At 39.0% G+C, this 27,551-nt stretch overlaps 1 protein-coding gene across 5 annotated transcripts; it reads right to left on the reverse strand.

Moving 5' to 3' along the window:
• Nucleotides 1–24,930, reverse strand: MDM1 (Mdm1 nuclear protein). Of its 5 annotated transcripts, none has more exons than XM_080575314.1 (15): nucleotides 24,552–24,930; nucleotides 23,661–23,766; nucleotides 20,855–21,213; nucleotides 20,275–20,409; nucleotides 18,313–18,468; nucleotides 16,131–16,264; nucleotides 13,888–13,987; nucleotides 9,631–9,669; nucleotides 9,079–9,254; nucleotides 7,484–7,762; nucleotides 5,644–5,789; nucleotides 5,387–5,517; nucleotides 4,687–4,945; nucleotides 3,537–3,605; nucleotides 1–1,287 (listed from the first exon to the last, which is right to left on the reverse strand). In XM_080575314.1, the coding sequence occupies exons 3-15, from the start codon at nucleotides 20,939–20,941 to the stop codon at nucleotides 1,178–1,180; spliced, it is 1,821 nt and encodes a 606-aa protein (XP_080431440.1). In that variant the 5' UTR covers nucleotides 20,942–21,213; nucleotides 23,661–23,766; nucleotides 24,552–24,930; the 3' UTR covers nucleotides 1–1,177. The 5 variants fall into 5 exon arrangements, with proteins under 5 accessions (XP_080431440.1, XP_080431438.1, XP_080431437.1 ...); XM_080575312.1 differs by lacking the exon at nucleotides 24,552–24,930 and adding an exon at nucleotides 24,206–24,545 and having other exon boundaries at nucleotides 18,325–18,468; XM_080575311.1 differs by lacking the exon at nucleotides 24,552–24,930 and adding an exon at nucleotides 24,206–24,545.
• Between the last annotated feature and the right edge of the window lie 2,621 nt (nucleotides 24,931–27,551).

The raw sequence follows: 27,551 nt of genomic DNA on the forward strand, positions 1-27,551 counted from the left end.
AGCCAACTTAACCCTTTTTTATTTTAAGTATTACATAGACATAATTGTGTACAAAATCAGAATGCATACAAATGTGTACAAAATTCAAATTGTTCTGGTACAAAATTTCCAAATTAAATATTATTAACACTTGAAGCCACGCAAGAAGAAACAAACCACTGTAAGAGTTGGCTGCTAGCCATCTACTTCTTCGATTTCATGTTAATTTGTTTGCATCAGTTGCAAAGAGAAAACAGGCTGTCAGCATAAATCACAAATATTTTTTTGCTGTGACAACTGTAACAGTAGTCCAGTCTCCCATAAACAGGCAACTAGAAAGAGGTAATTAAAATGTCAAAGTCAAGAAAACATTCTTCTTTTATTTTAAGATATCAACTACCCCTAAGTACCTGAGGTTGAAGAGGGGCTGGGAAAGACCACTGTTTAAAGTGGCTAAGGTTGTTTTTTCTAGAGAAGTTGACATTAACGCTAAATATGGGTCTCGCCCACAAAACATTTCGCTACATCTTACAAGCTGCAGAACTGTACACAGTGATCTTTAACAGTCATCCTGGCCAAAAAACTGTGGGCAATCAACAAACCCTGAAGCCTAATGTCCTTTTCTGCAACTCTTGTATGTTCCGTATTAGCTTCCTTAAAAAGTAATAAGGGCTTTTTGGTAACAGGCTAAAAGTATTAAGTAGCAAAAGCAATGAATTTTGCTATAGTGCTGTGTTGTACTCACGCTTCATACAGTAACAGAATCAAATACACCACAGTTGCCTTTAAGGTATCTGGTTAAAGTCAAGCAACTGAGATGTTTGGTGAATGATAGCGTTGCCCCTGAATACTGTCCCACATCATACTGCCAGACTGCAGCAGAATACCTTGAAAAGTAATACACAGGTTACTGGGTATAGTAATCGTCTGAGTTTCAAGAGGTGCTATTAAAAACAAAACAAACAACAACAAATAAACATGGCTGTGTAACATAATTCTCAAATATAAAGGACCTATATTTTCAACACTGGTTTAAATGTTGAAATTTTAAATTGGGATGGCAAGTCCTAAAGTTAAGTCATAGTAGTGACAAGTGAAAGGATGCTACATGGCACCTACAATCATCATTTTTAAAAATTTACACTACAACCTATAAAAATAAATATTTTTACAGTTTCTATAAAACAGGTGGGAGAGCCTATGTCTTGCCCCAGAAATCCTCCTTCCTCTTCTGAGCTCGTTCCAGTATCTGAGATGCAAGTGAGCTAGAAGCTGCCGAGCGAGCAGAAATCTGAGACAGCCTGTCATCTGTTGGGGAAAGCAACAAGGGAAAAAATAAACACAAAGATTAAATATGCATTTAAAACACAGCTGCATTCATGGCAGACTTGGGAAGTACAGGTATTTTTATACCCTCTGTAACAGTAGATAATAAAGCATTATCACATTACTTTGATTCTATTACTTGGTAACTGACATACAGGAGAAGAATTTCACTAGAAAGCTACTAGGAGGCCACGTAAGCTTAAGAGAGCTACATGCCCGGCACTTTAACTCAAGAATGAGATCCCCAATGTCACCTGGGGAATTTTGAAAGTACTGCCCGATTCTCCAGGTCATCTTTACCTTTACTCTTCTGTCAGGGACCTCAGACATTGCTCCTCTGCATAGACTAGACTCTGACAAAAACATATTCATGAAAGCAAACCACTTCAAGCAAACAGGACAACCTTAGAATGCCACAACTAAAATATCACAACCTATGTTGCCAAAAGAGCTCTTTTGTGCCAAAAGCAGTTAGTGTGCCACAAGCTGTTAAAAGAGATGTATCTTCTGAAGAAAACAGGAAGTTTAACACAACGACAACAAGCAAGCTTTATAAATGTACTTCTGAAAGGTCTTCTTTTCGAACACAGGATCCACTTCACACCCAACAGAACTTTGAAAATTAAACAGCCTGGATGCTGCTTCTGTGGCAAAGCACAACGTTTTACTTCTGCAACATCATTATTAACTTGTTGCTACAGCCCCGTCAAGATGCTCTCTATGAAAAATTACACCCATTCTCCTGCAATGGATTAAAATATATATATATATATATATATCCCTGCTTTCCAGGCCTCCTACCACCAAAACAACAACAAAGATTCTGCATCTAAGTTCTACCAGACCTGTACTTTGTCAGTGTTTCAATTAACTGTTCAGGAGCATTTCTAAATCCTTGAAATGCAGTCATCCAAACAGCTCACAACAGACTCACACGCTGTGCATAACAACTGTGTTCCCACGTATGAGAAAGCTGCTAACTACACTTGTGCAATCAGACGTGTCCTTGGAATAACTCCCAGTTTTGTATGCACATGAACAACTATGGGCATACGAAATATCCGTGAGCTGGCACATTGCACCTGTTTCTGAAAGCTCATATACCATCACTCAGCTCATAGTAAAAAAAAGAAACAGCAATTACTGCACTTGATCTGTGAGCTGCAAGCTCGTGGGAAGCTGCAGAGTACTATAGGATTTTGCATGGTTTATGTAGATACACAGATGCTTGGCTGAGCCATCTGCACAACCTACACATTTTCCAGCCAACTGTAATGAGTGAAATAGAGAATCAGTCTGAACCTTGGTTAAAACCAAGGAGCCAACAAGCATCAGGGGTACCAGAAAGGGCTTTGGTTACTCTGGGGTATATCTATAAATAAACTGCTGTCAGATACAACCTCACTCTGCCCATACTCTAATCTGAACCAAACACAAGTGATTGTGAGTTGCATAGCACCACACCAAGGTCAACCCTATACGTCAAGCTAAGAAATGATGTGTATCAGCCCAAACCTAATGAGGCTACAGTGCCTTTGGTTGACTCACACGACCAGAAGAGTTTTTTTGTGGCTGCCCACAAAAGGGCCAAGAAGACACACTGGTGGCCCATGCACGCACTGGCTGCTCCCCCCGAGTAAATTTACAGTAAATGGAAGAAAAAGCCAAAACAGCAATCAGAATAACAGGATGCCTCTGCTCCCTAATACACGTAGCAGAGGAGCAGGTTTGAAAATTGAAGTCAGAGGAAACATTTTACGCTACATATCTGGTGGCGAACACTCAAGCAAAATCTTAATCTGAAGATACGTGGTACCTTTTAAGTCGCATCCATAATTACTGAAGCTGCAACCTGAGCTGTGATCATTTTGCAGTTTGCTCCTGTTGCTACCAACACAAAGGCTTAAAAAAAATTGTGGGGAGGAAATGATTTTAGGTATGGAGTTGAGTAAGCTATATTAAACATACTGAACCACAATGGGCTGCTTAATTTTCAGCTGCATTTAATGGTTTATTTATGCTGGAATATACCTTCATATTCCTGCTTCACATTACCGGGGTGAACATTTTTAATTACTTTTGATAAAACAAACAATGGGGCAGTTATTCATGCAAACATGTAAACCAGTATTAGTTACTGTATTCGGAGACCTCCCAAGTGACTGCAAAAGTTAAAATTAATCTAGGTAACACACATATGATATACAGTAATACTTTGTGATGAGAAATACCTTCATCATTATAGTTTCTTTCCTGAAGGGGTAACTGGAAAGATCTCATTTTTGGATTCCCAATATTTCCTAAGAGAAAAAAGTCAAAGCACATTTTTGAATAATTTCAAAAGAGACAAAGGATAATATTTAATTGTACAGCATTTGAAAATGTTGCATTATTTCCATCAAGACGAGTCTTTCAAACAGGAAACATGCCAAAAACTCCATGAGACTCCTTTACCCTAAGCTGATGTAGAAGTTATTCCATGGCATTCTTCTCCCCTATCTTTGGTAAATGCCACAACAGCAATGCAGTAAACTGCACTCCAGGTGCTGAGCTACAATGTAGCACCAATTCTGATCTCTTTCCAAGGAGATTCTCTGGATTTCACTAATCCACTTAACCTGTCCAGTGCTTGCTCCTTTCTAGAATTAAATTATTACCTTATTATTAACTATTAATTACAACACAAGAACCAAAAACTGTGGGACTATTTTGGGCAGCTATCGAAAGCCTTTCTGGAATGGCAATGCAAGAGTATAAACTTTATTTTGACTAAAGGGTGAAGGACTCTTCATTATCAGATTTATGCCCTCAGTGCCCTCAACAGTTGTCAAAAATCTCTGAAATGCTCCAGCACAAATTCCTCCTCAAAGTAGAATTTTCACAGAGAATTAAAAAAAAAAAAAAACCTTAAGTGTCTTTTCTCAATATCCAATAAATCTTTTTATGGATTTTTTTTTATTTGTTTGTTTCCATGTTCTGCAGAACTATTTAAGGAGATTATTTCTCAGAAATCCACAACTTCTGCAAAGTAATACCATGTTTTAGAGGTCCAGTTACACATCACTCTACATATACGTATCAGCTGTGGCCTAAAGATTAAACATTACAACTGTTCATGCTAAACCAAATTATTCTCACAATGAGCAAGTACTTATTGAAACTAATACAGAAAAATTAGACAACAGACCACTAGAATACAATGATGTTAGTGGAATCTGAAACCAGGGTGGACAGCTGTGTGCACACCTTCTCAGCAATATGTGCTAGAAAAGCTTCCATTTGCATACAACACATTCTTTATGGTCATTAAGGTCAGAATACTGCAAGGTGACCATTTCCATCCCCTGACACTAACACGGCCAGTTAATAAACAAAACCCACCATTATGCTGGAATTCAGGATCTTTGAGAGTTCCCTGAATACGGGGAGAGGGGCTCCAACAAGACACAGGGCAGCTTCTGGTTGATTTCAGCAGAGGAGGTACAGAGGAATGCTCTTGATGTGCTGAATTATGAGAAACTCGCTCATCAGAAACACCGTTAGAAGGCCACTGATCCTGCCTAAGTGGCAGAGGATCCAAAGTTCCCAGCCCAGCAGGTGGAGAGGTAAGGAGTGAAACAGCTTTCATTTCCACATCAGGCTAAAACAGAAGGTGGAGGGTGGGGAGGGAGAAAAGCAACAACAACAAAAAAAGCAGCTCATATATACTGTTTTAAGCATATTCACACCAGCCTTCAAGTACAGACCCTCACGTATACACCAAATGGTTTTAAAAGGAAAAAAATCAAGGGCTCCGGATGGCAACTTGTGGGTTTTTTTGTTCGTTTGTTTAAAAAAAAAACAAAAAACAGACCCCATACTTTTAGCAGAAAAATCCAAAATGGAGCTCATCTAATCTCACTCCTTTATTTGATTAAAAAAAAAATACATATTTATTCAGACATCATCCCTTTTAGTCACAGATGCTGATAACTTTAGAATAAAATATAACACAAGAAAAAGAATTACTGAGTAAATTACTCAAATTACTTTAAAAGCATTTTCCTGAAATGCAAAATGCTAAGTTCCCTTCCTTACTCACCCGGAAGGATCTTCTTTTTGTAGCTTCTCTTATACCTTGCCTAGCTGAAGAAGGGTCTGTTCCTAAACCTCGCACTCTCGGCTGTGAAGATGAAGACCTCAATTTAGGAGGAGACACTAGAACCGCACCTCCTATTGTAGTGGAGAAAATGAAAAATAAATTATTATCTTAAAAAAAAAAACTTACTGAATTAATTCACGTATGTCTTTTTTTCTTTAGTTCTTGAAATACAGTTTTGCATTTAAAAGTCTTTTTACCGACAGCAGGGGTAGTGAGATCATGATGGGTCCTCTGTGCTCTACCAAGTGCTCTCAGCTTTGGAGTAGGAAGTCTGCCACCTGGCTCCGAGGATACAGAAGAAGAATCTGACACAGCTGCAGAATTCAGCAGTAAGGCATTCTCACTGCAAAAATGAGAAATGATTACAAGGTTAGCTAAGGACTCAGGCATCTTCCATTCAAACTTTTGACTTCTAACACATTCCTATGATGAAGGTAAGTCAGTTAGGGCCATAAAAAACCAACAGCCTGTAGCTAAAACACCTGTTTGCAATGACAAATCCTGAACTCTAGCCCCAGGCCTCAGTTTCTGTAATTATTTTTTTGTAAGGTAACTGGATAAAATTCATAAACAGTCTCAAGCTACAAATTCAGGCTCCCTCTGTCCCAATAAACCTTGAATGCTTTGCTGCACAGTAGCACAGACTCAGCTGGGCTGGAAAGATTCCTCGCCCAGCGTAACTTTGAGCCTGAAGTTGCCAATTGTCACCTCAGAGGTGGGAATGTAGGTTTTGTCTCTTTTCAGTCAATGTGGTGGAACCGAAACCAAGTATCCCACATTTATGCAACCACTCTAGCCCCCAGGTTATTATATAAATCAGCACTACCACTTCTGTCTTCCTCCTCCAGATGCACTGCAAAATAAGGTGGCAGCATGCCCACGCTGTGTGAGGAACCCGATCCTACCAGTGCATGCTAGACACACTCTGAGGACCTCTAGGCAAGGAGTGTCTCATTTCTAGCTCTTAAGCAGGCTTGGATAGCATGCTGTTGTTAAGCTGCATGGCCACACCTAGAGCAGATCTCAGCGCGCACACAACCACATTGCAAGGTAACAGAGAATCTTCAATGTCAATCCAGAAACATCATTGAACTGCATCACCTCTAGAATCAGAAACTTAAAGTTTTCAGGTGACAGTTTTGAATGCTGAGGCCTGCGTTTCACTTCTATCTGGGTCTAGCATCTCAACCTTTCTTTGCCTGGCTTTGCATACAGGATATAATCCCCAAAGGAGATAATTACATTTCCTTACCTTAGATTTGTGGCGCAACACCAAAGATAAAACACAATAGGGAATAAAAAACGCTTAGATAGTACGGTAACAAGGGCCAGAGTTATTCAGCTTTAAATATATATCAAACTAAAATACCGTTCTACCAAAAAAGTCTGCAAAAGTTGCACAGTAAAAAGCCAGAGACTTCTGTAAGTAGATATAATATAAATCTTTCAATTGCCAAACACAGTACTATGCACTGTACAATCCACATGGTTCTAAATACCCCTACACTTTTTTCCTACCTGGCTTCAGTAATGTAATCACTTGTGATTACTGGATGCTATTTTTTTTTCTCCAAAGTCCTCTATCTTTGCCCATGAGTTTTATTCAGAAAAACAGGCACTTAAGAACAAGATCGGCATGGATTCTGTCCTTTGAATCCTATGAATCCTACACTATCAACCTGAAGCAAATTGGGAGCTTTAATTTTCACCATGCTTTGCTGCTGTGCAACAAACAGCCTGTTCTGATAGGCCTAGACCACAAATTGTAAAGCTTTGGGAAAAACGCATTGTAATTTGTCATGCTTCTATTGATATTACAACTTCAGCCTGACAAGCTAGAAAGCCAGTATTCTTCTATCAACCAGCTCAATGTCTTGAAATTTCTTATTCCTTGTTGTACAATTAAAAAAAAAGGAGTCACACTAAATTATACTCTTTTAAAGTAAATCTGCTTTAAGAACAAAAACTAGTTAACCTACAAATTTCTGAGATGTTAGAGGAAAAAATTAAATATATGACAAACATGTTCAGTTTTACCCTTCAACTTTGTTATCTTCATTGGTGTCCTTATTGTTTTCTCCTAAATTCTGCACCGCAACTGCATCTTTTTCGTTTTCTTTTTCTTCCTCTCCTGTTGACTGCTGATTCTCCTTTTCTTCAGTAGCTTCTTGTTCACCCCAAACTAAACGCCTTTTGACTGGAACAGTTGAAGCATCTGACATGTCTTTTTTCTCAGGGCCATTCTCGTGTGACTCTTCCCTGGCTTCAGGTTGTTGCAGCATTTTTGGCCTTGGTGCAGTCTCTTTTTCAGAAACCCTAGGCAACAAAGAAAGCAGCATCTCATACCATTGATTTGCATGAAATACGTGTGCCTATATAGAGCATATTCATTAACTTCAGTCCTTCATCAAAAGTACAGCTCAGATATTAAGAAGTGGTACAGTTAACGTGACGTACGATTAAACTCCCATTGAAATTTTAACTGATGTTTAAGCACAACCCGTTTTCAAACTAGGTTCTGTGAAAACTCTTTTGGAACTACTATTTCCAGAAATGGACTGTAAAATTATCTTTGTGTTTTGAAATAAGAAACAACAAGCTCTGTATTTTGAAATATAAAACAACAATTTGGATTATCAGAAGTGCTCAAAATGTAACTAATTCCATGTGTAGGAACTGTCTGGTGGCACAATTTTGAAAGCCAAGCAGCTTAGAAAACTACTTTCTTGGCACAACTTTTCAAAGTTGCTCACAGAAATCAACACAGTGCACAGAAATAAGATCCCAGTGCAGAGAAATAAGATCAGTAAGAGGGTCTGTATTTCACTGGCAAAAAAAATAAGCTAACAAATCCTAAAAATTACCACCCCATACTTGACCTCAGTGTAATAAATACAGTTTTATGAGTCATCCCTCAACCCTTACAACAGCGACAGTCATGCAAATACATAGGTCTCCTCACACCACAGAAGCAGCAGTCTCAGTGGACCATACACTGAATCATCCAAGACATTGTTTTCAAACCTCAGATCTCAGCAAATACACAAATGACTTTTCTTCCCTCTTCGTTTGAAAAATATCTCTGTGCATATCACTAAAACACTATTTCTGAATTTTCCTAGCAAAATATTTAGCATCTGCCAATTCTGATGGAACTCTAAGAAAGGAAAAAATGGATGCACACCATTCCAGATCCTAAATCTTCATCTCAGAACTAAGCAGTGTCTTAAGACTCAACCACTGGGTTATTAATTAATCCTGACAAGAACATGGATGAATTCCAAGCAGGCAAAACGTATTTCACATCATTCCAATAGAAAGAGGAATATTACTTCAGTATGACTCAGTGATAAATTCTCCCATACTTGATGAAATTAAGGTTGTCACACTAAATATACATTTGTGGATAATTATAAAGGAGAAGCATTTCTCTTCTTTCGTAATATTTGACCATGCCTCATTTTAAATCAGAGAACAAATCAACTGATACATCTGTGAAATGGTAAATGTCCACATCTGTTCCAGAGAATTTATGGTCAAACATCAAAGATCTTAAACCTATGCTAAGCCAACATTCAGCATTTTGCTCTGTTTCAGAGCTGCAGAATAACACGCAGGAATGCACGTCTTACCCAGCAAGATCTAGTGCTCTAATGTCATTGCTGATGCCTTCTTCTGAACTGGAACTCGAGGACACATCCCAAAGACTGTTATTATCAGACAGGATCTGGTTGAGATGGTATCGGGAGAAGTGTGTTCCCTCTATTCGCTGTCTGTAAGCTTTGGCTCTTGCTCGAAGTTCTCTCACCTGCACATCAAAGTTTCGTTAAGTTGTACATCTCTTTCAAGTTCACTTATATATTACTACAAAGTACTTGCATTTGCTAATGGCTGCTAAAGGAGAAAGGCAAGTTACTCATAACACAGGGCCACCCACAGCACGAACATTGCATGCTACAGTAAGTGCAAAAAAAGGAAAGCAAAAATAACAGAAGTTTACGTTTAGTAAGCATGTTTCAGCCATTAAGCCAAAGCAAAATTATCAATTACTTATTCAGTGAGCACAAAAAGTTATGCAGCAGCTATGAGTAAGTTTAGTGTTGGATTCTAGTCTTTTCACCAGGATTTAGGCACAGCACAATGCTCCATTAAAACATTCACAAAAGAACTTAGATGCAACCAACCTCCATATACCACATGGAATTTAGGGGGTTTTGAGATGCCTAAGAAGAGGAATACAGAATTATTTTAAAATTTCTTAATTTCCTGTCAACACTGTATCACTCTTCTAACTTTATTACAGTCTAAGTAAGTAACTAAAGACTGAAAACCTGCCAGTACAGCTCTATGCTGCCTCCCTGAGATTCAGTAACAAGTTGTAAAACAAACACATCAGCACTGGTATTTTGACAATTTTTGTCAAGGTTAAGGAAATTAATTTAGATTTCTAAGCCTTAACGCTCAAAAATTCAATCAGCACATATTAATTTCTGAGTATTTCCAGTCAACAGATCTGTATGCAAGTGTACTACTGAGTTAATAGGTTGTGAATACTGCTACTGTTTATTGCTACACTAATTTTATCTCAGCAAGGAGCTGACGACTACATGAGATCTCTTAATGCTATTTTGTGTAAGTCACAATATCAAAATCATTCCTTCTAGACTATCACTAACTGTAAGAATGAGATGCAAAACTGCTAAAATGTCAGTTTTTGTTTCAAAAATAAGCATTGCAAACCCTCTCTTTAGATATTATGCTGCTGATTTAACACCGCCATTTTTATGGCTAAAACTGTTGCAATACTCACTGCCTTGTGTCTTTCACACAAACACAATTTAAAGCACATGAATAAAAAGCAACAACAAAACTTTTATTTTCAAATGATTAAAAATAAGTTCTTGATATGGTTGTATGTATCTTGTTATCCGGTCTCACTAAAAAATGGTTCAGAGGAAATAAGCACTTTGTCAAAGAGCAGAAAAGCAATACTGACACTACCCTTAGTACATTTTTACTTTATTATTATTGTTATTTATTTCACGATAGGCTTAACATAGTTCTTCCTGCAAGGAACAGGGGTAAGTGGGCCAAATTCCACAAATCCCACTAAAAGCACACGGATACAGCGGATAGAAATCCACTTAGACTACACCAGCTAATGCCCCACAAGTTGACCCACTAAACTTCCAAAGAATAGCCCATTAAAAATATATACTTGTCATTTTAAGAGGAGAGTTTAAAGTTTGAGATGCGAGCGATTTACTGGATTATTCACTTTAAGCAGAAGAATGAAAAATTAATTATGATAGCCACAACAGAAGGAATATAAATCCAGAGCAACAGGACACTGCAGGGGGAGGAAGAATACTATGTCTCCAGTGAATTGTGAAGAAGTACAAAGGACAAGCGTCTCCTTCAGTGACTCAGCAGGCAGCGTTATCTCAGCAGGACACAAGCCCCAGAGAGTCCTGCTGTGATTATGAATCGTCCGCATTAATTTTTCAAAAGCATAATTCAAAGAGGTCTTTTCATTCTGCTGCTCAAAAGAAAACCTTAATGATGTGTATTTTAGGTAGCAATCTAGCAATAATCACTACAGCTAAGGTCATGCCAGGACTCTATTACAATCTTCGCTGTTGGGCTCAGAACTTCAGAAAGTCCATTTCGGACCCAAAGCTATCTACGTATGGTCTCAACTAAGGGGGAAACCCGACTGCAGCAGTCAAAGCTTATCATCTAATCACTTACACTACAGAGAGGTGTTCTGTAGGCACCCTCAACAGGGGGGAGTCTCAAAGAGCAACCAGAGGCAGCAGTGACACAGCTCTGCAGAGCAGCCGTGTCAGTGCATTAGCACGGGAACAGGTAGGGAATCGTTTACAAACCAAAAGGACCGCTGAGAAACGGGTAAGGAAGCCTGTATTGTGAACGGCTTTGTTGCTTTACAAACAAAACTACTACTTGATGCTTTTTCCAAGCTTTACATCCCTTTATTAATCTGCAGTAACGTATTTCTCAAATGGCTAAATTCTTTCTTAGGTCTCAACTGTGAATGAAATATTTTATTCATTAATTCAGACGTATTGGATTCCTAGCCCTTAGAACAAAAATATTTCTGAACTCAAAAAAAAAAATAAAGCCCAGCAAAAAATGAGGTCTATCAGGTTTTTTTATTCATATACTAAGAGAGGTTTTAAGAATTAATTTAATTAATCTTGGTTTCCTTCCAATCTATCCAGAAGACTGGAAAAATTCCAAGCTTTCAACTTGCACTACACCCACAAAAAACTTCATTTTGAGTCATAATCCTGTAAGATTTATAAGGAAATACTAAGACACTAACAATTAAAAAAAAATACACAGAAAATCACACTAACACATTTGCACAAGCTAAATAGTTTTCTTTGTCTATTAGACAAACTAGTTCGATATGCTCACAGACATGTGATTCCAAGTCTAACAGAGGAGAAATTCAGGCAATTCCAATTCCAAAAGCCTCTTCTATATGAAGTCACACTAAGATCTAACGTAGGTATGTATATTTAGAAGTGTGTATGTCATATAAGCATATTTATAGTCAATAAAACATTTGTTATTACTGTCTTAAAAATTGGCTCTTCTAGCTACCTGGCACAACTCCTTCACTTCGAAGGCCCTAAAAATCCTACTAATTCTTTTTTTGAATTCTTCATGAGGTGACTTTTTTTCAGGTTTCCTCTGCAAGTCTCTTGTCAGCAACAAAACCTCCACAGAAGAGTCAGACCCATCCAAACCACCTATCTACAGCGTGGGAATTTCTTGTGCACTCTAATTAAACACCAGATATATTTACTTCCAACTTCCCTCAAACACATCCTAAAAAAGATCCTGCCTTGTTAAGGCCTAACGCCCACCCTCCACCTGCAGTCTCCTCATTCCTTCCCTTGATCGTACTGCAGAGACTCCTCCCAGCCGGCCGTGTAGCAAACAAAATACACTCCACGGCAATGCGTCCCTTTCCCTCTGCTTGCCTACCAGGCAGCCACTCTTGAAGCAGACGCTGCTCTGGACTGCCGCCTGCTCCAGTTTTGGATGTTTCTGACACAACATCCAGCCTCCAGACAAAAGCCTTAGATGCCAGACAAATGAGGTGATATTCCACAGAAACGTTCTGTATACTGCTTACAGCCGGGCTGCATGAGTAGCTTAGATTATTCTACAGCCTTAGGAATGGTTAGTGTAAATCTAATACATCCGTCGGTATTTATCAAACAGAAAATACTGCTCGTTTTTAGTCCTCTAACCTCCTCACCAGACTGTTTTTGCAGAACGGATTATCTGATGATGGATACAATAATTTGAGTCACCACAAACTACAATATAATTTAAACTTCGAGACGTATTTCTCATTATTACCTACATTCAATATAAATTTCTTTTTACCTAAGAAGAATAGAATGACTTTTTAGATCCTGTAAGAAAACATAGAACTGAAAGCTACCACGATACTCGTGCCTTTTCCAGCGAATGCTATTTGCTGAAGCTCAAAGCCCAGTGCCCTAGAGCCATCCCCTCCAGTTCTGCCTTCCACATCAGCTTGGTCTTGACCGATGAGACAGCTCTCATTTGCCAAGTATCTACCATGTATTTAGCGGCACGCAGTGTGTCAGGAAGGCTCCCTCCATCACATGAGAGAAGCCTAGGCCACTTCAGTGAAATCTGACTGCTGCAGAACTAGCTCTGGCAGTTTTTTAGCAGATTGCTGAAGGTTTTGATGTACTTGGGTAATTCAGGGAACCTTACTCAATAATCGCTACGAAATACTACGCTCCTGAAGCTGTTGAGTATTTTCAGAGTTCTCAAATGAGTTCCTATGGGGTATAACACTGACTGTGGTTGCTAAATAAATTACAAGAAAATACTTAGGTTTGCTAAAATTGGACAGAGAAATTCTAAATTTTATGGTGCATTCGACTGAACGCAGCTGACTGCTTTGAATGGATTTATCCTGGCAGGCTAACAAACTGAGCCTGACCGTCAGACTGACCTAGGCTCATACATGTGTTGGCCTTTTCCTTTTATCCCCTTGAAACTCCTACCATCCAATTCTACACTGTAAAAACACATTAAAACTGAGCTGAACATCCAACACTGCAATTATCCAGTCGAAAAGATGCTGTTCTGGACAACTCTGATTTGTAAGGGAAACAAAGTTCCTCCCTTACTTTTCATGTCACATTAATTAATTTATTTTTAAAATCGCACTGCCTCTTACTTTTTCTTACTACATATTAATCTGACTTGTCAGAACTTAGTCTTCTTTGTAGTCACCTTTGTTAGCACTGCAATCTCAAAACCATTTTATGAAGACCACAGTTCGAAGTCTGTTGCATATAAAAAAGGATAATACAAAGCATACTCAGGTTTCAGATTTATTTTTTTTTTTTAAGAATACTCACCTGATTGGGAACTTTACTCCTAATACGAGACCAAGCTCCATCTTTGTAGAAATACTGGGCTGGAGACAAGAATTTTGACCTATATTCAGTGTTCATCTTCCTAGGATACCAAGAATGAGGATGGGGGGAAAAAACAGAAAGAATAAAGCTTGATACCCAGAAGAGTCTTTAAGAACATTTTTAAATTTATATTAACAATAAAAGGTATTCTTGCACTTAAATTCCAGGGCTAAGATATGAAAATGCACACTTTGAAACACAGCTGACCACCGTCAACACAAATAGGAAAGACATAAGAGCTCTTTCATTTGGTAGTTCTCAAGTCTTCAAGTAGTTACTCCTGTTGTTTTCCTCACAACACTTCTGCCAGAAACTTTTTCCCTCTCAGCCAAATCAGCAGAACACAGCACACATACAAGCCTCAATTATTTCAATACAAAATGGAACATCTTGGTTTAAGTCACTGATGAAGGTGCATTTAAGTAAAATTACCTGGTCTGGCACTAAGGCGCCCAAGATGTTTCCTTCTATGAACTCTGCTATAAAGGCAACATGCTCTGCATATGGCTGGGGTGGGTTCTTGGGGGCAGAAACATCTGACTACCAGAACAACGTTCAGTAATAATTCATCTAACTATGGCCTACTGTCTTTGATCTTCAAAAGCACTCGGTACGCTTAAAGACAGATTCATTTTCCCTTCAGCCACTCAAGTGTAAACAGAAAAATTAGCATAATCCAACCTAACGCAGGCACTAAGCAATACTACAAGCCCTTTAAACACTGAACTGTGGCTGTATTAGCTTAAATCTAAATCTAAAGAGTTGTTTTTGCTTTAGAGCATTGCTAACTTTTTTCACCTGATATTTAATATATTAAAATAAATATACTTTTTCAGTCCTTCAGAAGTAGATCATAGAAGTCTGAAGTCAGAGAATAAAATGCACCTTTTAAAACAAAAAGTATCAGGGCGAAAAAGAAACTTTATATTCAGAACTTCTTTCCATATGGCTCCTTTTTTAAGACTCAGATTTTTTTCAGTTTTACTTGCAAAACTAAAGGACTAGTTCAAAAACACATCACTTCTGTGCCTCTGTCTGTCATTCTGTTGCAAAAGCAGGCCATGCAATGCAGGTTGCATACGAAGTGCAAGTCCTGTCTGCATACTGACAACTTTTCCTCTGCACATTTTGACAATTATTTGCACAGTGACTGTTTTGGAAACTTTTGTTTGTGCTACCACACTGAAGGCGTAAGAGGCAGAAACCTGTCCTTAAATTGGTAGAAAATGCTCAAGAATTTTATACAGAATTTTACACTGAAAAATTGGCTACAATCTATGACATCAAGGAACTATGAAATCTAAAGATTTAAAGGCTTCAACTACCTTATATCCGCTCACTTTTTCATAAAGCAATTTTATTTCATAGTGTTTGGGGAGATGATTTTGTCATTATCTGCCTATTCCTAAAAGCATTCAGACCTTGGTAAGTCTCCTCTCCCATCTTCAATCTAATACCTTAACACTGACAGAAAGCCGTGTGAAGGGAAGCAATCACTGGGAGATATACGAAGTGTGAAGACAGCAGAGATGGAATAGATTTACGCATTTTTAACCTTACTTCCATTCTGGGTTTTCATTTCTCTGACTTACCTCAGATGTGTGGAAAAAGGAAACATGAGTTCAGTTTCTACAATGTAGGTATGCGGCAGGAGAAAGATATTTGGATATCTCTCAGTAACATACAGTGTCATTTTATTTCAATGTTTGTCAGATTACCCTATATTACCCTATAATAAATTTCTTTATTTCCCTTTAGTCTTGTATGGTCTAGAAAAAGAAGACATCAAGTACAATCGACCCAGTTTTAAGACATGTAGAGCAAGCATAGTAAAGCAGTTTGAAAGGTGACTACAACTTCCAAAGCACTCTCTGAGAGTTTAGAAGCAGCACTGCATCGATTTAATTTCATTTGATTTTAATTTATCAATAATAACATTATTGCATCAGGAGGTTCATCTGAACCAGTGTGTTCACAAAGCTTCCACTGCCTGGAGAAAGGGATACAAATTAACATCAGGTTTAGAGGTACCCACAGGAAGCTCAGACTGAGTGCTGCAGGGCACAGACACCACAGTTGTTCTTGTGACTACAGGATCATATAGATAAAGGCCATCATAAACCATTCTAAACAGTCAGCTGTACACCTATTTGCTAGGCTAGGTTTTCCCATTTTATACATACCCACGATTTGTACGTAAAGAGAGGGGCTTTTGACTGATATGCTGCTTATTTTTTTGTTTAGGATGTTTCTGCTCTGATTTCCCTTGTTTTGATGCATCTTCTGCTGGCTTGTGAAACGGTTCTTCCCTCTTACTCTAAGGCAAAGATAATTTTAAAAATACTGCATTAGCTAACAAACTGAAAACCCTCATGTTCCTTTTGACGTCAAACTTTTGCAAAAAGTTAATTTTAAAATGTTAGCTGTTTGGCATACTTAATACAAGATAGCATATTACATTTTGTTAATGCAAGAATCAACCAGCAAAATGCCAAAGCTATAATTCCAAGTGCAGCATTCACTTAGTTAGATGATCTATTCTGTACACTTCACAAAATGAATTTAACACAAAAAATAAATAAAAAAAAGAGTACCATACCTGTGCATTCTAACCAGACTCAACATGTATATTTCTGGAATTTATAATTAAAATAAATAAATACTGTTAGCCTTATAGTAAAGCAATATAAACCGATTTATAATAAACCAAAATGTGATTTTTTAATTTGCTGTCCTTCTGGTTTTGAAAGGGTCAGATTGATTTGTTCAGCTTTCACATCAAACAATTTTTTCCTGTTTATTTCATCTTCTTGGAAATCTCAAACATTATTTCTTTTTCTGCTGGAGACCTTTACAGAAATTGTTCAAATTCAAGAAAACAAGCACGTAAAGCAAGAAAAATAGCACACACAAACTCCCAAATTTTTCTTTCAAGAAATTCATCAAAGAAGGTATGTGGGTATAGACAAAAAGCATTTTGAACGCTTTCACCAAAAATTCCCTTCTCGTGCCTTCTTTTCCTTTCCTTATTAACTCTCATGGGAAAACATAACATGAATTTCTGATATAAGAAACAAAGAAACGCTTCCTGAAAGCCTTGTGACTTTTAGGCTTTCTTCACATCTGCTAGAAGAGGGAGGAAGGGGCATAATGTCTGTCAGTCTTAAATGAGACTTAAAACAACAGGCAGGTCTAGGTTCTAAATCATAAAGCCTCCAAGTCAACAAACGTCTTTAAGAACCTCAAAAGTACCGACAGCTTAAACCAAGCCACAGGCACTCCATGTTAAGGATGCATCTGGCTCAGTAACAGTCCTACGGAACATGCTGCCTTACAATGGCTGTTTCTGTTTACCAAGAAACAGAGGCGGGCATTGAAGAGACTCTCACGTGGTCCTTCCACCTGAACAAAGGTTAGCTAACCTGCAGAAATTTAGACAACGCTACTCTCAGCATCTTGCTACAAAAAGAGACATTCATTTTTCCACCTTGCAAAACGTCATGCAATCTAAACTGCTCTCTCCTATTTTCAGAAGGTCTTAATCTGAAGCAATTCCTTGTTATTAAATGCATTTGGTAAAAAAAACTACAACCACATTTACTAAAATTCCACCAGTGTTTGTTCAAGTCAACAGCAAGACAAGGAAACGCAAGGCCTCAGACAGCTAAATGACTTTTGTAAAAGACGTTTTGCTCTGATCAACAGAACTTACATAGGCTATACAACGTCCTGTGTTTACCTTTCAACTTATGAAGCTAAAGGCAAATCAACAATAACCCTTCCTCCATATTTCTTTAAAAAAAATATTGTCTGAAAATCAGTTCCAACTGTGACATCGTAATTTCTTTGTTTTTAATTCACACACTATCTGACTTACCTAATAAATTCCAGGCCTAAACAGTAGTAAAAGCATAAGCCCTCCCATCCATCCTCCTGCACCCTAAGAAACTACACTGGTAGCAACAAGGGCATAAACTGGAGTTAGATTTCAGAAACTATGCCAATCACTAAAAATGTTTGCATGAAAAAAAACAGAAAAGAAGAATGAACTCAAACTAACAACTCAAAAAAGAACTTGAAAATTCATAATCAAATTAAGGTGACAGTTCAGGAAAAAAACACTTGGAATGACTTTGTAAACTGAACAAATGCACTGCAGAAACTACTAAGAGAAAATAAAGCTGTACAGTGCTGTTTTCAGTCTTTTACAGCAAAACAACTACTGAGTCCAGTCCAGTGTCATTAATAACAGCTACGAAATGTAACTGCAACAATTTTTTAAAAATCCTCACACCCACATTATTGAAAAGAACAATCAAAACTATTAAAGCATACTTAATGCCTTTCTTTTAGGGAAATATTTACTTGCTCACAAACCAGAAATTCTTTCTCTTCTGAACAGCATCTCTCTTGTGGGCTCTTAGCAGGAGGAGAACCTTTGGAATTTCTGTCATGTTCTGTTTCAGAAGTAATTGCAGGAGACTTGAACGGAGGTATGGATTTACTCGTATTGCAAATAACCTTTAGGTAAGGAAAAAAGATGAAAAAAATAGTATGGTGATTTGCTTACCTTAAGGCTACATTTTCAAAATCAGTTAACCAATTCAACATACCAACAGAGAGCCAGTCATGCATAAAAATACAGTATGTGCAGGCTAATTAACATCTAGGACAAATTGAAAAGAAACTTGCTTTCAAAAAAAATACATTTGAAGGAGAGCGATTCAGGCACAGTTAAACCTGTGCTCAAATGCTGTTCTTACCGAAGTTCACTAGCAAAGGTTTTCTTTATTTGGGAAGACAGTGGGGAATGCTGCAGCTCAGCTTCAGGCTTATATGTAGGATTTATTTATTTTTAAAACAGATGACATAAAACTTCCCTAGGAGTCCTGTCCGTAAGAAACAACAGATGACTGTTCTCTGTTTTTGAACTAGATGCTTAGGGCTTGGTAATTTGATCTAACCACTGTTTTCCATTCGCTACTGCATTATAAGCCAAGGTACAGAATTTACCTAATATGTGATTTGATATCATTTCCTCATGGGGTGTTGAGAGTCGAAAGACCAGGCCATATGTCACATGTGGCATACGTTTTCCTCAGCTTTGCTATGTGAGTTTAGGTGAGACTTACAACCTAACTTGGATAACTTGGTCAAACCAAACTGATTTCTAATAAAATCAAACGGAATTCCGTATGAAACTTTCCGTAGGGTGACATTCTGGTACTGGCCTCTTCCTGAAATGGTCCTTTGGTTTCTATGCTACTGTCACACTTTTCAGTGAGTTCTCCTTGCATAAGGGACTGCTGGGAAACAGGTATCTCAAAGTACGTCCACCTGCTTGGCATTGCAACAAGAAAAATACAGGAACAGGTTTATAGTGATTGACCCTAGTTATCAACGTCTATCACCTCTGAAAGCCATTAGGGAACAAATCTGCTGCCTGCAGATAGCAAAAGAGATAGCATCATCGGTGGTAATCCCATTAATGCGTATGCCCCGAGTGAAAAAAACAAGACTAAACAAAAGCTTTCTTTTACAGCAAAGCTTAAAATTCCAGATTCTGCAGAAAGGCCTATACTGTAAAAGGACCAAAAGACAGAGAGGGTCTCTTTTGTCCCAACCTCTGGACAATATATTCAAAACACAAAGCAGTCTCACAAGCAGAATTATTCTTCGTGATCCGATTAGCAACGTTCCCAATCCTATGAAGTCCAAAAACTCCTAAGATGCATCAAAATCCCACAGGAGTGTCTTAACATCAGGAAATTCCACTCATATATAAGCAGTTCTCATGAAAGAAAAAACACAGCTGACTAACTACAGAGATGCACTTTAGGGCCTAGAATTATATGTGCACAGAGATGGAGACTGCGAGTAAGAAAACATGGTAGCCCATAAAAGACCCTGAAAATAAATACTGAAACCTGCTTGATTTCAGTGGCAAGACATGTTATTACAATAAAGAACATCTGAACATCCCTATGTTGATTATCTATATACAAGACGACATAAAAATTATGAAAATAAAGGGTAACACTGAGTAGGACCTCTGAGCTCCTCAGGTAAAATTAATGCAAATTAAAGAAAATGGTCCTGTTAGAAAGAAACTGAACAAAACCAGGGCGGAGGAGATCAAGTAATTACACTTGGCTACAATGAAGAATCACAAGGAAACACATCTGATTATCCTGCACTTCTTTATAATAGAAGAAAAAAATGTATTAATAGCATGCCAGTTTATGAAAAAAAAAAAAGGAAATCTTGGAAATTAAACAACTTTCCTTAGACGTAAAAGAAATTATTCATTTAGTTTTTGAAAGTTACCTCTTCAGCTGCAAGTATGGGTGACTTTTCATGAGGACTCTTCCAAATAAATTGGCTTTGATATTCAGAATTTCTGGGGAAAGTATTTAAACGTGGAATATTCATGCCTGCTTTCCTCTGAAGGACTCTGTGAAGCTGACAACATTTAAAAAAAAAAAAAAAAAGAAAATTAACACCAATTGTTCCCTTTCCTACAATGTCTTGCAAGTCATAAATCTTTCAATGCACATCTTCAAAACATTTTTTTTTTGTTATAGGAATTGTATGAAGGCAAAGTATGTTTTCTCATTATAGCCAACAACCCCAAGAAATCTATAAATCATCTGCTAAATCGTCATTTAAGTGAAATCAGTAGAGATGGCATGTGAAGGGGAAAATTTGTATTGACCTACAATGGAACCAAAAGCTGGTCTCAGAAGTACGGTTCTCCCACCAGAGAAGCTACAACGTAGAACAACATCAAAATACAGAACTAAGGAAAGTGAGACAACAGAGGTGGTGTTACGTGTGCTAACCTGCTGTAAATATCAGATTAGTAATTTTTATACCAGTCAATTTAAAAAAAATAATCTTCCCTTACCCCATTATCCATTTTTTCTGGTTCTTTTTTTGAAGATACAAATGCTTCATTTTTATTTGGTGGAGCTACAGTTGGTGATCTCTTCATATTGTTTTCTGCAAGGGCAAGAGCAGTTTCAACTCTAGAATCTGCAGAATGTGACCGAACTTTTGGGGGGAGCCTTGGTCCTTCCGGTGTTTCAATTTTTTCCTGATTCACATCATTATTATGGCCTGTGTGCAACTCTGCAGTCTTCAGAGCCTCAGTTTCAAGTGGGTCATCCAAATCACAATCTGCTGTCCATTCAAACGACTTTGAAATTTGTGGATTATGGTACGGTACCCTTCTCTTGGAAATGAAGTTTGGTTCTCTTGTGATTCCTAAAAAAAAAGGACATACTAGGTTTAACTAAAACGTTATCTTGAATACATAGTATCACTCTATTACAAGAAGAAACAGAAAGCTTTTCATACAACAGATAATTAGAGAAAAAATATTCTAGTATCTTTGAGCAATGACAGCCTATGAATTGTGGGCACAATCGTGAAATTATGACTTCTTTCACATCTGTGAATGCCCCTCCTTTCCACTCAAGAGGGACAGCAACACCGTGCTCCAGGACCATGCTGGATAAAACCCTGTTAAGAAAACGTGGCCACAGAACAATCTTTTGCAAGTTGATTCTGGGAACAGGAAAAACAACAACAAAAATTAACAGAGACAGTGAAGAGAACGTTGTTAACACAGCTAAAGAATAACCAGCCTATAGTGATAAAGAATGTCATGAGCACTTCTAATTACACGTGCACTATATACCTTGCTAGACAGGTTCTCATTTACTGTGCATGGACCGTGACAGACCCCTAATACAATTGCAGGCCATTAAAGAACAGATACTTGAACTGACTTCCATTTTTGAGTGTCTTGAAGAGTCTATTTAAAACTATCACCTCAGATAGCCGGTAACACTTTATAGTGCAAACATGAAATAAATTCCAAAATTCTAAAGAGACCTCATAACAAAACAAGGTATAAAGTTATTTTAAAGAATTGCTGACATTTACACATGCAGATGAAAATAGAATTACCATACCATTTTAAGACAAGGACTGAATGGCTGAACACATTTAAAATGGAAAATCACAATTCAAACATGGTGTGCATATGTGATGGAAAAATAATTGAAGGCCTATAACTGGCTGAAAGAAACAATTTCTAGGAGAAAGAAACTCCCGTCTCATGAAAAAAAAAATGTAGAAAGAGATAAACTGCAGTGAAAGATCTATACGTACTGTCTGTATGCCCAACTATATATACAGGTAGTAGGAAATAATTCCAGTGGAGAAACACTGGAAAAGTAACAGGAAAGAACTCAGAGCACCTCTTAACTCTTTCTGCCAGTATTCCAAGCCATTCTTAAAACTATCAATTATGCATTTCAACAGGAAGAACAGTAAGCATATTAACAACAGCAATCTGCACCGATGACAAAGTCCTACAAGGTGTCAAGAGTGACATTCAAAGATGCACGCTGTTAAATGGCCAGAAGATAGGTGTGAGTGCAAATGAATCCAAAAATGTAGGAAAACTACACCAAGCACACACAAAATCACAGCTACAACGTGAAAAGGAGAAACTGCTGTATTGCTAACTCATGACTTTATTGCAAGTCTTGTAATATTTGCTGTATGAAGTTTCACCATCCTTCACGTGACTGGAGATGATGCATAGCTTACAATTTTCAAAACAGGTTAATATGTGTGGATATGTCTGCATTTCAGAATTTGTGGAAGTTACTCTCTTAAATACAGGTACCCGCACCTACAGGCATGTGCAAGGAAAGCAAGGTTAAAGAAAGACGTATCTTGCTGTAACAAAGAAAGCAGTAATATACAAGTAAAATCTTTGGCAAAATTAAATTATTTACTGAAACGTCTAGAATTTTGGTCGAAAACAAACCATACTTCCAGCAGTTGGTTCTTAATTACTAGGCCATAATAGAGACCACTTATTGTATCGTCTAATGAATATATTGGACTCCAATTACACTGACTGCATAGTGTGATTGCACTGAATTGCACAACTCTGTTAATCTGCTTTGTGCCACTAAAATAATTCGTATTGTTTTAATGCTCCTTTTCAATGCACTGCCAGTTGTCATCACTCTACAGCTTACTCCTATTCCTCAACTCTCAATGGGTCTTCCAATCCAGACGCTATTTCCTTTCTCTCCTACTTTTCAATTTCACATTTCCCTGCCAGGATAACATCTAGAACACTAAATCCCAGACTACAGCACCACAAGCTTTGCCGTTTAATGTCCATCTTTTTTGTTTGTCCTAGTCAGCTGCCATGGGTTAAGTCTTCCTAACAATTTTACTTTGTATTAGACTTTGATCAAATTAGTCTTTTCTTAATAAAAAAATTTACTTAGTGGTTCTATGCACCATAGGCAAACCAATGCATCCTTCTACGCGCTCTGTATGGGTTAACACGGCACCTGTGCTTCATGTTTGGGATTTAGTTTATGCTGCACATCAGAAACCACGTTTTTCAGGTTTTGTATAAATAGCACTAACATTAAAACAATTTTCAGTGTAGCCTGAAGAAAGATGGCATTCAAACACGCATTCCTACAAATAGTAACTAGGAATATAATTTCAATTGCGTAAAGAGTCCAAACTGCCAATGTTACCGGTTTGCTGTGGTCGCACACCCCACCACAGCAAACCTCTCGAGACCCACGGCACCTAAGGCTGATCTTCGTCAGGGCTGACTTGGGTGGTGCTGGGTTTTGCACTCGAGGGGCAGTTTTGGGGACGCTTACCTAACTGATCCGACCGAAGTCCTGCCCACCCGGACTTCTGCTCTTGAGCTGGGCTAAACAACTCTGGGGTTTTCCATCTGAAGTTTCTCTTATATTCGCTCAAGCCCTGCAGCAAACAGAGAGGTATCTGTCAAATGAGTGATGCCTGCCGCGCTTCTAGCACCTGTGGGTATGCAATCTGAGAGGAAACACCTCAAAAGACGTCTGCAGGAAACACTTAAAGTAGGAGGCTGCTCTTCACCTCCCAAACCAAACCCTACAGAGACCAAAAACTACCCTCCGAACAGCAGGAGGAAAAAAAAAAAAAAAACAAGCGTGGAACAGCTTCACGCATACAAAAAGCATGCAAAATCACGCTTTAAATAACTTCTTCCACGCCCACAACGGCGCTCTTTCTGCCTTTTGGGGCCGGTTTCCCTTAGCACAAGGCTCCCCCGCTCCCGCGGCCGCTCCTCCCGCCGGGCCGGGCCGGGCCGCGCCGGGCCCTTCACCGCCGCCGCCTGCCTGCCGCCCCCAGCCGCCCCGGCACCCCCTCGCCGCCTCACCCTGAAGCGCACGGGCATGGCGGAGCGCTGGGTGCCGGCCCTCGGCTTCCAACGCCGCCGCTGCCCCAGCAGAGCCGCCGGCCCCCTTCACCGGGCGCCTGCGCGGCGGCTGCACAACGGGGGCGGGGAGCGCCATGGCCCGGGGCCGGGCGGCCACCGCCTCCCCTCAGGGCGCTGCCCGCGGGGGCCATCTTGGTCCCGCGACTTGCTGAGCCCCTGCCCGCTGCCCACCGAGCCCGTCGGCCCAAAAGCGGCACGGCGTGGTTTTGCTGCTGCTGTGGCGGCCCCGGGAGGTCTGGCCGAAGCTGCCAAGGGGTTCTGCTGGCGGAAAAATAAGTTCCCTTGCCTTCCCGGAGGCCGAGCGGCGGTGTGCGGGCTGCCGTGCCTTCGGCTCAGCCGCCCTCCCGGCGCACCGCCTGCCGTCAGGAGATCCTAATCCATCTTCTGGGCCATATCCTCCTGCGGGGATCGCTTCTGCGGCTGATCTCCCTTCGACACCCACTCTTTAGCTACGTTGAATTAACGAGAGGGTTTAAAAAAATAAATAAATAAAATAAAAAAATCAGAAATATTAAGCAAAATGGCTTAGGCGGTCTGTACTCCCTCTGCCCTTTGCTGCTGACTCTCCCTGTCTGACTGCTTGGTGCAGCCTGTTGCTGTTCTCCAGCACAGCCTAAGCTGCTTGAGCGAGGGCTTTGCCATCTCTGTCTCTCCAAAGCAGCCTGTTAGACGTTGGAAGAGTGATCCCAAGCCAAGTGCAGTGACTGAACTGCAGTTTAGATCCGATCAGAGCCCGCATAAAAGGCGAGCAACAAGTTTCACTGCTGAGGCGTGAGAGGAGAGCGTCGGTCAGAAAGCCTGTCAGCAAGGCAAAATGTTCTTCTGCAACATAAACTGCCAAACCGTGAGGGATGTGCTGCCCTGCTAGCATCTCTGAGTTCCGCACCTCTTTGTTAATGAATGTCAAGACAATAATTTTGTTAGAATTTATTGACTGATTACACTCGAAACCATTAGGTCCACCAAATGAACTAGTTTGTTTTGTTATTACAATGGTTTGTTTTCAGTCAGGTCTAGTTCAGTACATTTTCTAAAATAATGCATAAACTTGTTATAGAATATGAAAATCCAGCTGGCAAACTTGTTGTTCAACATAGATTCCAGGTTTGCCAGGAATCCCTCTTCTTTGATATGTATGGAAACCAAGCCAAACATAATTTCAGTATATTTATAGGGTGTTTTCCAATTAGCCAAGCTGTAATAATATATTTATAGATGGTTTGGGGCTGTCTGGATTCAAAGGTGGGTTTGAATCTTTAATCCAAAAACATAACATGACACCACATCGCCCTGAAATGCTGAGTATTATATTTCTTAACGATGTCTTCCCTATTTTTTTTTAAGATAAAGCAAAATAAATTATCCTGAAATGATGGAATACATATTCATCTACATGCATTGATTCCTTTAAATTGTGTTTTTTATCTCCTCCTTATAGCTAAGAGATAGCTTTAGCTGATGTGGAGGAAGTATTTCTGTAAATATGTCAACCACTGAGCTACCTGATGCCCTTTATCACTGCTGATGCATATTAGCTACTTCAAGTTCAATGTATATGCATTACTGAACACACAGTTATTCAAGATAATATGATGTAAGAATGCTAAAATACTTAGGCTGCTAAGAATATTTTCATGTCAGTGCTGAATAAATAATGCAATCATAAAAATGAGTCCATGTGCAGAAAAAGTTACAGCATATTCACAAAGTCATTGCACTGAAAAGAAGGAAAATAATTTGTCCCAAAGCCTAGAGAGTTTTCTGGAAAATAAGTTAGCTGGGACTGATGTAATGTACATCCATTGGTAATTGGTCTGTATTATTTATTGGATCCCATTGTTTAAAAAAAAAAAAGAGCATTTAAGGCTTGTGTTTCTACATAACACATTTAAACAGTTTTAAGTGCAATTCAAGTCATTTCAGATTCCTTCAACACTTGGGAAGGTGACTGTTTTCCTCCTTTGTTTCCTATAAAACACGCAAGTATTTTATTTTGCTTTACTGACACTTATTCTAGATCTTGTTGTTGCTGTTTTTCAAATGAATTAACAGATGTAATTTGCTAAATCACACATGAAAATTCTCTTTATTTTTTACATGTGTAATTTCAAATGGATAAATATGTGACCCATCTATTTTTCTTTTCAGATTGCTTGCCAGTTAGCTTAACTGCCTCTTGCTGCATATTGTGACCCTTATCTTTGACCTTCTCTGTCTCTTGACCCAAGCTCTTTGGAGTCTTGACTTCAAGTGTTTGATCAGATTTTCCCTGAGAACCTGTCACTTGAACATCAGCCTGTGAAAAGCTGTCTATTACATCTAAGCAAATGAGGACCTCTTTATGACCTGTTGCTCACGCTGCTTGTAAACTCATATACTACAAGCAACTCTGCCTTAAAGAATCGGTAACCTAAAGTCTTTTTCCTTTCTTTTACTTTAGTGTTGATGGTCTCTCCTGCCAAAATGCACGATGTGTCAGCAATCCTCCCTCCAGCCAAAGAAGGCTAGACGCAGCTTGCCGTGGAGCCTGTCAACTCCATGTGTCAGCCTGAGGGAATTAAATGAGAGCAATGAAACGTGCCTTCTACCTCCAGTGTCTCTAGCCTCTAGCACCTACTGGTACATAAGCAAAGGAGGAGGAGTAGCACAGCTGGCCTGGCTCCAGTCCCATAGTTTTACTCTTAATAGCAAATGTTTCTAGTGCAAATTTGTTCCAGCTTATTTTACAACTCATTTAGAAACTGCAGTGTTAAAACTACTTTAGCTTCACTACTCATTTCAATCCACTTTTCAAGTTATAGAGCTGATCCAGCAGTCATTAAACAGCAGCGTTTTGTTGCTTACAGAGATCTGGATTCAAAGATATCCTGGATTTGTGCCTCAGTAATGGTTCTTGAGCTCTGGTAAATGCATTAACTGTTAACTTAAACTAGTCTGTCAGTCTGACACAATTTCATTCTGAATTGCAGAGAAGCCTGTGCAGTTCATCTTTCTAGCAGCAAAAGAGGTCATAAAGTGAATATAAAACATGGAAAGCAGGTTCAACTCCTGGCCCACCATCCACTTTTTTGTACGCTGTGGGCTCTCTCAGGGCAAAACACTGTCAAAAGTGACTGCTGCCTTTGAGAACTTAATTTTTCAGCCACCCAAGGGCAGGCACATACTGCAGAGCTTTCCATAGCCAGGAGCCACCAGCCTCCATGGCAACCCTGGGTGATCTTGAAAGTGTCTCAGATCAGACCACTCTTGAAATCAGCATCCTTAGCCTTTCTGTAATTCTCCCCTC

Source organism: Anser brachyrhynchus (genome assembly GCF_964034855.1).
Source record: "Anser brachyrhynchus genome assembly, chromosome: 1".
Lineage (NCBI taxonomy): Eukaryota > Metazoa > Chordata > Aves > Anseriformes > Anatidae > Anser > Anser brachyrhynchus.

Bases quoted from the DNA above. Each gene is read 5' to 3' on its own strand.
- MDM1 (XM_080575311.1), bottom strand. The intron at 16,265-18,312 runs GTAAATATTTCC...TCTTTGCCTTAG, and splicing joins AATTTCTGGTTTGTGAGCAA to AGTAAGAGGGAAGAACCGTT. The intron at 5,790-7,483 runs GTAAAACTGAAC...TCATTTTTGCAG, and splicing joins GAAGATAACAAAGTTGAAGG to TGAGAATGCCTTACTGCTGA.